This window comes from Triticum dicoccoides, chromosome 1A (assembly GCF_002162155.2).
Source record: "Triticum dicoccoides isolate Atlit2015 ecotype Zavitan chromosome 1A, WEW_v2.0, whole genome shotgun sequence".
Classification (NCBI taxonomy): domain Eukaryota; kingdom Viridiplantae; phylum Streptophyta; class Magnoliopsida; order Poales; family Poaceae; genus Triticum; species Triticum dicoccoides.
In genome coordinates, this window is record NC_041380.1 from 162173352 (window position 1) to 162184734 (window position 11383).

General features: G+C 46.2%; 1 protein-coding gene across 1 annotated transcript; it reads left to right on the top strand.

Moving 5' to 3' along the window:
- Nucleotides 1-8865: 8865 nt before the first annotated feature.
- LOC119276478 (RING-H2 finger protein ATL39-like) lies at nt 8866-9721 on the top strand. Its single transcript, XM_037557580.1, has one exon. The coding sequence runs from the start codon at nt 8866-8868 to the stop codon at nt 9580-9582; it is 717 nt and encodes a 238-aa protein (XP_037413477.1). The 3' UTR covers nt 9583-9721.
- The last annotated feature ends 1662 nt before the right edge of the window (nt 9722-11383 follow it).

An 11383-nucleotide genomic window follows, 5' to 3' on the forward strand; every position in this document is an offset into this window, starting at 1 on the left:
GCTTAGCCAGTCTTCGCTTAATCCGTAGTCCCTGTTTCAAGTTGCAAATATTAGCAACAGAACCAGTATCAAACACCCAGGTGCTACTACGAGCTCTGGTGAGGTACACATCAATAACATGTATGTCACATATACCTTTGTTCACCTTGCCATCCTTCTTATCCGCCAAATACTTGGGGCAGTTCCGCTTCCAGTGACCAGTCTATTTGTAGTAGAAGCACTCAGTCTAAGGCTTAGGTCCAGACTTGGGTTTCTTCTCCTGAGGAGCAACTTGTTTGTCGGTCTTCTTGAAGTTCCCCTTCTTCTTCCCTTTGCCCTTTTTCTTGAAACTGGTGGTCTTCTTAACCATCAACACTTGATGCTCCTTCTTGATTTCTACCTCCGCAACCTTTAGCATCGCGAAGAGCTCGGGAATAGTCTTATTCATCCCTTGCATATTATAGTTCATCATGAAGCTTTTGTAGCTTGGTGGCAGTGATTGAACAACTCTGTCAATGACACTATCAACAGGAAGATTAACTCCCAGTTGAGTCAAGTGATTATGATACCCAGACATTTTGAGTATATGCTCACTGGTAGAACTATTCTCCTCCATCTTGCAGCTATAGAACTTATTGGAGACTTCGTATCTCTCAATCCGGGCATTTTCTTGAAATATTAACTTCAACTCCTGGAACATCTCATATGCTCCATGACGTTCAAAACGTCGTTGAAGTCCCGGTTCTAAGCCGTAAAGCATGGCACACTGAACTATCGAGTAGTCATCAACTTTACTCTGCCAAACATTCTTAACGTTGTCGGCAGCATCTGAAGCAGGCCTGGCACCCAGCGGTGCTTCCAGGACGTAATTCTTCTGTGCAGCAATGAGGATAATCCTCAAGTTATGGACCCAGTCCGTGTAATTGCTACCATCATCTTTCAACTTTGCTTTCTCAAGGAACGCGTTAAAAATCAATGGAACAACAGCACGGGCCATCTATTTACAACAACATAGATAAGCAAAAATACTATCAGGTACTAAGTTCATGATAAATTTAAGTTCAATTAATCATATTACTTAAGAACTCCCACTTAGATAGACATCCCTCTTATCATCTAAGTGATCACGTGATCCATATCAACTAAACCATGACCGATCATCACGTGAAAATGGAGTAGTTTTCAATGGTGAACATCACTATGTTGATCATATCCACTATATGATTCACGTTCGACCTTTCGGTCTCAATGTTCCGAGGCCATATCTGCATATGCTAGGCTTGTCAAGTTTAACCCAAGTATTCTGCATGTGCAAAACTGGCTTGCACCCGTTGTAGATGGACGTAGAGCTTATCACACCCGATCATCACGTGGTGTCTCGGCACGACGAACTTTGGCAACGGTGCATACTCAGGGAGAACACTTTTATCTTGAAATTTAGTGAGAGATCATCTTATAATGCTACTGTCAAACAAAACATAATAAGATGCATAAAGGATAAACATCACATGCAATCAATATAAGTGATATGATATGGCCATCATCATCTTGTGCTTGTGATCTCCATCTCCGAAGCACCGTCATGATCACCATCGTCACCGGCGCGACACCTTGATCTCCATCATAGCATCGTTGTCGTCTCGCCAACTATTGCTTCTACGACTATCGCTACCGCTTAGTGATAAAGTAAAGCAATTACAGGGCGATTGAAATTGCATACAATAAAGCGACAACCATATGGCTCCTGCCAGTTGCCGATAACTCCGTTACAAAACATGATCATCTCATACAAAAATATAGCATCATGTCTTGACCATATCACATGACAACAAGCCCTGCAAAAACAAGTTAGACGTCCTCTACTTTGTTGTTGCAAGTTTTACGTGGCTGCTACGGGTTGAGCAAGAATCGTTCTTACCTACGCATCAAAACCACAATGATAGTTCATCAAGTTGGTGTTGTTTTAACCTTCTCAAGGACCGGGCGTAGCCACACTCGGTTCAACTAAAGTTGGAGAAACTGACACCCGCCAGCCACCTGTGTGCAAAGCACGTTGGTAGAACCAGTCTCGCGTAAGCGTATGCGTAATGTCGGTCCAGGCCGCTTCATCCAACAATACCGCCGAACCAAAGTATGACATGATGGCAAGCAGTATGACTTGTATCGCCCACAACTCACTTGTGTTCTACTCATGCATATAACACCAATGCATAAAACCAGGCTCGGATGCCACTGTTGGGGAACGTAGTAATTCCAAAATTTTCCTACACACACGCAGGATCATGGTGATGCACAGAAACGAGAGGGGAGAGTTTTGTCCATGTACCCTCGTAGACCATTAAACGGAAGCGTTATGACAATGCGGTTGATGTAGTCGTACGTCTTCACGATCGACCGATCCTCAGCACCGAACGTCCGGCACCTTCGCGTTCAGCACACGTTTAGCTCGGTGACGTCCCGCGAACTCACGATCCAGTAGAGCTCGGGGAAGAGTTTCGACAGCATGACGGCGTGGTGATGATGTTGATGAAGCTACCGCAGTAGGGCTTCACCTAAACACCGCTACAGTATGACCGAGGTGGATTATGGTGGAGGGGGGCACCGCACATGGCTGGAGAGATCTCAATGATTAACTTGTGTGTCTAGAGGTGCCCCCTGCCCCTGTATATAAAGGAGCAAGGGGGGGAGAGGCGGCCGGCCAGGAGGAGGCGCACCAGGAGGAGTCCTACTACCACTGGGAGTAGGACTCCCTCCTTTCCTAGTTGGAATAGGAGAAGGGGGAAGGAGGAGGGAGAGAGGAAGGAAAGCGGGGCGCCGCCCCCCCTCCTTGTCCAATTCGGACTAGAGGGAGAGGAGGGGCGCGGCCTTCCCTGGCAGCCCCTCATCTCTTCCACTAAGGCCCATCATGGCCCATTAAACCCCCGGGGGGGGGGGGTTTCGGTAACCCCCGGCACTCAGGTAAAATCCCGATTTCATCCGGAACACTTCTGATATCCAAATATTGGCTTCCAATATATAAATCTTTATGCCTCAACCATTTTCAGACTCCTCGTCATGTCTGTGATCAAATCCGGGACTCTGAACTACCTTCGGTACATCAAAACATATAAACTCATAAAATTGATCATCACAGAACTTTAAGCGTGCGGACCCTATGGGTTCGAGAACTATGTAGACATGACCGAGACACGTCTCCGGTCAATAAACAATAGCGGAACCTGGATGCTCATATTGGTTCCTACATATTCTACGAAGATCTTTATCGGTCAAACCGCACAACACTATACGTTGTTCTCTTTGTCATCGGTATGTTACTTGCCCGAGATTCGATCGTCGCTATCCAATACCTAGTTCAATCTCGTTACCGGCAAGTCTCTTTACTCGTTCCTTAATACATCATCCCATAACTAACTCATTAGTTATCATGCTTGCAAGGCTTATAGTGATGTGTATTACCGAGAGGGCCCAGAGATACCTCTCCGACAATCGGAGTGACAAATCCTAATCTTGATCTATGCCAACTCAACAAGTACCATCGGAAACACCTGTAGAGCACCTTTATGATCACCCAGTTACGTTGTGACGTTTGGTAGCACACAAAGTGTTCCTCCTGTATTCGGGAGTTGCATAATCTCATAGTCATAAGAACATGTATAAGTCATGAAGAAAGCAATAGCAGTAAACAAACGATCAAGTGCTAAGCTAACGGAATGGGTCAAGTCAATCACATCATTCTCCTAATGATGTGATCCCATTGATCAAATAACAACTCATGTCAATGGTTAGGAAACTTAACCATCTTTGATCAATGAGCTAGTCAAGTACAGGCATACTAGTGACACTATGTTTGTCTATGTATTCACACATGTATTATGTTTCCGGTTAATACAATTCTAGCATGAATAATAAACATTTATCATGAAATAAGGAAATAAAAAAATAATTTTATTATTTCCTCTAGGGCATATTCCCTTCAGTGTTCTCATCCGAGACTCTGAACAATATTTGGTCACCAAATCACATAACTCAATAATACTAAATCGTCATCGAACGTTAAGCGTGTGGACCCTACATGTTCAAGAACTATGTAGACATGACCGAGACACCTCTCCGGTCAATAACCAATAGTGGAACCCGGATGCTCATATTGGCTCCTACATATTCTACAAAGATCTTTATCGGTCGGACCGTTATGACAACATACGTTATTCCCTTTGTCATCGGTGTGTTATTTGCGCGAGATTCGATCATCGGTATCTTCATACCTAGTTCAATCTCATTACCGGCAAGTCTCTTTACTCGTTCTGTAATACATCATCTTGTAACTAACTCATTAGTCACTTTTCTTGCAAGGCTTCTTATGATGTGCATTACTGAGAGGGCCCAAAGATACCTTTCCGATACTCGGAGTGACAAATCCTAATCTCAATCTATGCCAACTCAACAAACACCTTCGAAGATATCTGCAGAGCATCTTTATAATCATCCAGTTAAGTTGTGATGTTTGATAGCACACAAGGCATTCCTCAGGTATCTGGGAGTTGCATAATCTCATAGTCCAAGGAATATGTATTTGACATGAAGAAAGCAATAACAATAAACTGAACGATCAATATACTAAGCTAATGGATGGGTCTTGTCCATCACATCATTCTCCTAATGATGTGATCCCGTTCATCAAATGACAACACATGTCTATGGTTAGGAAACTTAACCATCTTCGATTAACGAGCTAGTCTAGTAGAGTCTTACTAGAGACACAGTGTTTTGTCTATGTATGCACACATGTATCAAGTTTCCGGTTAATGCAATTCTAGCATGAATAATAAACATTTATCATGATATAATGAAATATAAAACAACAACTTTATTATTGCCTCTAGGGCATATTTCCTTCAGTCTCAACCAATCCCTAGAAAATCAACAAGTTTGATTGGTTAGGGAGAGACATCGGGCGCATATGAGCTTTGGAGCAACAATGGAGTTTGCGGGAGGAAGAGGTAAGTCTTCTTGAGGAAGAAGACCCCCTTTTATAGTGGGGGACAAATCCAACCATTATCCACCTCTCAGCCTGCAACCAAGCAGTACTATTGCTCCAGGCGCGGTACTACTATTCTAGGAGCGGTACTGCCACTCCTTACATGATACACAGGAGATTAGAAAAACAGGGGAGAATAGAGAACGGGCGATGGTAATCACGGTAGTGGGGGTGGTACTACCGCCTTTACTACCACTGCTACGACCGCCTGTTTTCTAGGGGAAAACAGGTAGCACGGTAGAGACCCTGAGGCACTACTGTAAAACCCGACACGAAAAATTGAGGCCCCAACCACGAGTGGTAGTACGAGCGGGACTAGCAGCGGGACTACCGCCTATAAGCGATACTACCGCTGCTGCCCACTGTACTACCGCTTGCAACTCTCCACCAATTCTTCGGCACAAACGATGGACAACTCCAAGGAGGAAGAAAGTGGCGATGGGTGCAGTATGAGTGTGTACGTGTTGATTCCACCCAAGCCTTTCCGAAGCAGACCCCCTCTTGATACTACGGTTTTCCCTATGACTCAAGTCCACCAGAAAAGAAACGAGGGAAAGAAAGCCGTCTTCACTTGAAACTCCGAGGGGCACGAATCGTCTTGTGCCATATGCTTGAAAATCTAAAATGCTCAATGCACACGATTAGTCCACATACACATTGTCATCAATCACCAAACCACTTTGGGAGAAATATGCCCTAACACCAATGCCGCTTTAAGTGCTAGATTCTATTCAGTGCTTAAGGCGCCAATTTCTATTGTTTTGGTAGAAGGCGCACGCCCCTTTCAAACTTGGGCCATGACCCATTTACTTGTTCACACCTCACGCTCTCTTTTCTTCTTCTTCTTACGTTACAATCTTGAGAGCCTTCTAGAAGGTCCCCTTGATTTCTAGGTCGGTTTTTCTATGCATTTTACTTATGTTTTTGGTCGGTTTTCTATTTGATGTTTTCTGGTTTTCCTTTTCCTTTTTTGTGTTTCCTCTTCACTTTCTTATTTTTCTTTTACTTTTTTAAATTCATGAACTTTATTTTTAATTCTAGATTAGTTTTTTAAATTGAAACATTTTTTATATCCATGGGTTTTTAAAATGACTGAACTTTTTTCGAGTTTGTGACCTTCTTTTTCATATTTGCGTACAATTTTTAAATTCAAGAAATTTTTTCAGATCCGTGAACATTTTTCGAATTCACAATTTTTCCCCAAATTCGTGCATGAACTTTTTTCAAGTTCATATACATTTTTGCAAATTTGTGAAAATTTTCAAATATATGAACATATTTTAAATTCGTAATTTTTTTAAAATTGATGAACTTTTTAAATCCTTATATATCTTTTGATTTCAAAATTATTTCAACAGTATTGAAAACTTGGCCAGTTTTTCCTATCAGAAAAACATAAGGAAAAAAACGAGAACAAGTAGTGGGCGAAGCGAACGAACAACTGGCCGGAAGGGCTACTGCCTGCTGGCATGCGCACGAAGCAGTTAGCACCGCTAGCGCTAACTGGCACCTGCAGTGCCCTATAGGAGCTCCTAGGACGTCCCTTCTCCCAGGGCCTTAAGCTCAAGCAATTGATGAGCAAATAACGCGAGAAGGTGGGGTGGACAGTTCATAGCGCGAATGACCGCTAGGTCGCTGGATCGAAACATACTGAACGCGTGCTTGTTTTTTGGGTGTTTACAACATAAAAGGAGGAGATGGACCGAGCCCAGCTAAGTCTGCTGCAGGCGTTGGTTTGCAGAAACAGAATTAACCGACGCCCACAACGCCAAATAGGGATTGCCGAGGTCCTAATCAGTGTTGCAGGCGTCGGTTTTGCCTGCTGGCGCACACTATAGATCCGGCTGGGCCGAGGCCCATTGTATTTTCCTTCCTCGAGCGCTAGCGATGAATGTTGTGTCTGTGACATCGCTCGCTTGTAGTGTTGATCCCTATTTTTCCAACCAACTGGCTCGTTTGCATTTCCCAAAAGAAAACCCTGGCCCGTTCACTTTGTTCCACAAAACTTGGATTTGAAAATAATTCATACTTTTGCAAAAAAAAAGTTCATTGATTCAGAAAATAGTTCACAAATTTGAAAAAAGTTCATCGATTTTGGAAATAAGTTCATCGAATTTGAAAAAAGTTCATCAAATTTTTAAAAAATTCATCGAATCTGAAAAAGCTTATTGATTTTGGGAAATTTCAATTTTGAAATTTTTATATCAGTTTTGGAAAAAAAACCATCAATTTTGAGAAAAAATCACAAAATTTGGAAAAAGTTCGACAAAATTGAAAAATAATTCATCAATTTTTAAAAAGGTTCATCAATTTGAAAGAAGTTCACGAGTTTCGGAAAAAGTTCATCTATTTGAAGAAAAAAATATGAATTTTGAAAAAGAAAGAAGAAAAAGGACAGAGAAAAAAGGTAAAAGAGGAATGAAGAAATCAAGGAAAAAACATGTATGTTATCACATCTAGTGAAGTGGTCGGGTTGGTCACGCGTCGATCACTGATATCATGCGACGTGAGTGTGAATCCTGGCACGAGTGCATTTTTTGCAGGTTTTTTAGAGTTTAGAAAGCAGAAAAAAGAATGAAACCGGTCTATGCAGCTGCTGCAGGCGCCGGTTTGTGAAAGGGAAAAGCTTGTGAACAACCGGATGATCGCTCGCTCAAATCAGCCGGGTGTGTAACCGTTCGATCAAATCCAAACGTAGTGATACAGTCAACAGACAGCGCCTCCCTCTGGAAACATCCCGCACGAACCGCAGCCTTATCCATGCCGCCCACCACTCCTTCCCATTCTCAATCTCCGCCACGGCACCACTGATGCATACTCTCTTGCTCACTGCCGGCGAGCAGCGAGCTCTATCCCACACCTGTGCTGCTACGAAGGCCGCCTCCCAGAGCTGCGAACCGGCGAGAACCAATGCGGCAAGTGGGACGCCCCAGTGGAACAGCGCTCCTCAGCGGCGGCGGGGATGGGCGGCACCGTGCTGAGGTCCAGCGCTCCTCGGCGGCGGCGAGGATGGGCATCACCTACCTTCCTCAGCTGCGTTCGACGGGAGCTCACGGTGAACGACAATGGTTTTTTCTTGCAACATCCTCCTTGTTGCAAGAAAATTTTATGCACCATTATTTATGTTTCAAATCTCTCTTTTGTTGAAAAAGTTTCCGCAACATTAGCTTTGTTGCAGAAAAAATTCTGTCACAGCACCTTTGTTGCATAAAAGTGGGGATAATTTTTTTCTGCAACATCACCACAGTTGTAAAGTTTTCTGCAACAACATCATTGTTGCAAAAGTTATATCATGTCTCCGCACAAAGTCTCTGTTTTAGTAACAACTAGCTTGTTGCAATTTTTGACGCTCATGTGAACTTCCCCGAACTTCAACCAACGACCGCGTAGTACGCATCTTGTTTCTGTAACACCGCACTTGTTGCAGAAGGGAGGTGGGGAACGTGGGTGATACATTGGACGGCCAGCAGCGCGTCCATCCAACGACCAGCCAGGCGGCGGATGTTTCTAACTAATCCACTGGCCGACGCGTAGTGCCCCCGCTTTAAGTTCCGTGCAAATCAAGATTTCAATGCAGACATCCAAATCCTAGAGTAAAACTGCATTCACGAAGATTGGCCGAGGTAAACGCATAGTACCAAATGCATAGTACCAAATGCGTTCCAACCTATTCTTGTCAAACGCGTTGGGTCCGGCGGTCAACTCCGCATCTCAAGAACCCCGTCCGTCCCCTCCGCGCTTCGCTCGCTCCACACTCCCGACACCATGCAACCAACCAGCCCCATCAAAAGCTCTGTCCTCGGTCCTCCACGCGTGCACGCACCGCCCATTTACCTCACGCACCGGACATGCCGTCGCGATCACCGTCGTCGTCGTCTTGGGCCGCACCCCCCGGCCTTGCCATGGCCACCGAGGCACGCGAGGAGGCCACTGCTGGCGGTTGCCTCCCCGCGGACCAGTCCTGCTTTGCGCTCTCCGCGGGCCCACCCTACCCTTCGCGTCGTGCCGCTGCCGCCGCGCGAGCCTGCTGCACGACCACCTCCTACATCGTCGTTCTGAGCATCAGCTTCGGCTCCCTCCTCGCCATACTGCTCATCCTGTGTGTGATCCGGTGGTACCTCGTGCACCGCTCCGCGCGCCAGCAGGAGGAGGAGGCCACGGCTGCGGCCACCGATGCGGCCCCGGGAATGGCCAAGAAGCGGTCGGCGGGGCTGGACGCGGACGCCATCGCAGCGCTGCCCGAGTTTGTGTACCGGAAGGACGGCGGCGTCGGCGAGGAGGAGGAGGACGCCGCAGAATGCGCCGTGTGCTTGGCCGTGATGGTCGACGGGGAGGCGGCGCGGCGGCTGCCCAGGTGCATGCACGTGTTCCACCGGAGCTGCGTTGACGTCTGGTTGAGGGAGCACTCGACATGCCCGGTCTGCCGAGCTGAGGTGGTCATCAGGCCGGCCGGAGTAGAGTGCGCCGGGAAGGAACATGTGGGCAGCACGTCACGGGCTGTCACGTCACCGCCGCCGCGGGAGCAGGTTCTGGACGACGGGGAGAGGGACCTGGAGGCGCAGTAGGACGTCGTATTACTTGAGTAGGAAGTATTATCGTTATTTTTCATTTCCTTATTATGCGCGCGTCGTAGCACTAGCTCTAGCATATAGGTAGGCATTTGTGGTCGTGAGTAGTATTTGGGGCTGGTTATCGCGAGTAGTATTCGGGAGTAGCTTTTTCTTTTTTGCGGAATAACTGTTGTAGCATTGTGTATGACAATAAAATTAGAATGGCAATGCCAGAATGGACATTAAAGTTCTCACTCAGATGACACATTTTGTTTTGTAGGATATGTGTGCGCGCTTAGAGCATCTCCAATAAATAATGATGTGGATGTATAAATAATAGTTATTTTACATCTTCAAGGCCAAAAAATACTGCTCCAATAGATAATGGAAAAGTCTTCTTTTCAACCGATTGATTTCTCATCTCGTTAAGTCGCCTCTACCTTGCGCCACGTGTCCCAGCGGGACCGCCGCACCGCTTACCTCTCACTTCCTTATCTTCTCGGGTGAAGCAATCTCATCCGCTTCACATGCTCGATCCCCTTCTCTAGCTCTCGCTTCCTTCTCTTTCTTTCCAAATCAACTTTGCCATTGGCGAGCTGGTGCTCCCAGGCCCGACCAGCCACCACTGATTGCCAACGCTTCATGTTGCATGGACTCTGCAAGCTGCCAGATGGGGAGCGACGCCGTCGAGGTCACCAGTGCTGCGATGGCGGCGAGGCTGCAGCAGCTGGCATCTCGCTTCACTGCAGCTACCGGCCGGTGCTGCAGAACATCGACGGACGACGCGGAGGGGGCGCCTGGCAAGCTGTGTTGCAACATCCACCTTGCTGCATGCCGGGTGGGGCCCGACGCCGTCAGGTCACCGGTATTGCGATGCTGGCGGGACTACAGTAGCCGGTGAAGCAGAAAGGGCTCGTCGGCGTTGTGATGAAGCATCGCGTGGGGGCTGCCAGAGATGCAGTGAAGCGCGCGGGGTCATTGAAGCTCCGCCCACGTTGCAATAAGCACCGTCGGAGCTACAGTGAAGCGCCGCCGGAGTTGCAATGAAGCGCTGGGGAGGGGGGGGACGTTGAAGCTCGTCGTCGCGGCAATGAAGCTAAGGTGGAGCTACAAATTTTTTGAGGGCTAACGACAATGGGAAAGGCTCCCATTGACCTTGTTTATCTTTTTTAATAATAAATGTCAAGAGTCAACTGTACAAAATATTTACATATGAGGGTGTTAGAGTAGGAGAGAGTGGGATGATGGGAGGACTAACACTAGTGATACATAGGGGTAATAGAACTGCCAACAGTGAGGTGCTGAGAAGTCTGGTTACAAGGATTGCACAAGGGAAAGTATGAAGGGAATGTGTTGTTGTTTAGCTCTGTATTGCGGGAGCGCAAAATCCTTTTTAAATCTGCTCAACCAAGAGGCATGAGATGGATGTATCCTTCTGAATAATTTATCATTGCGTTCTTTCCAAATCCCCCATGCTGCCACAGTAAAGACTTCCATAAACATTGGTTTGTTCCAGGCTGCTCTTCCTGCATGTACCATCTGTAATCTGCAATTAGACTGAGGCCAGGAGATCCCAAGCGTGCTCCGGCATGAGGCACTGAATGGTAGCGAATGAAGAGATGCAGTAGGCATTCCTCAGGTGGATCATTATATTGCATAACAAAAAACTATAATCGTCATCTGTAATCCTATAGTGTCTCCTTCTGAGCATATTTCTGGTATTCAAGCGGTCAGCAAGCAAAAGCCAGAGAAACACCTTCCATTGCATTGTGCACTTAGACTTCCAGATCCAAGTAAAAGCAGCATCCACATTCAT

What these genes read in the sequence shown, in the direction of transcription:
- LOC119276478 (XM_037557580.1), top strand. Translation starts at nt 8,866, where the DNA reads ATGCCGTCGCGATCACCGTCGTCGTCGTCTTGGGCCGCACCCCCCGGC.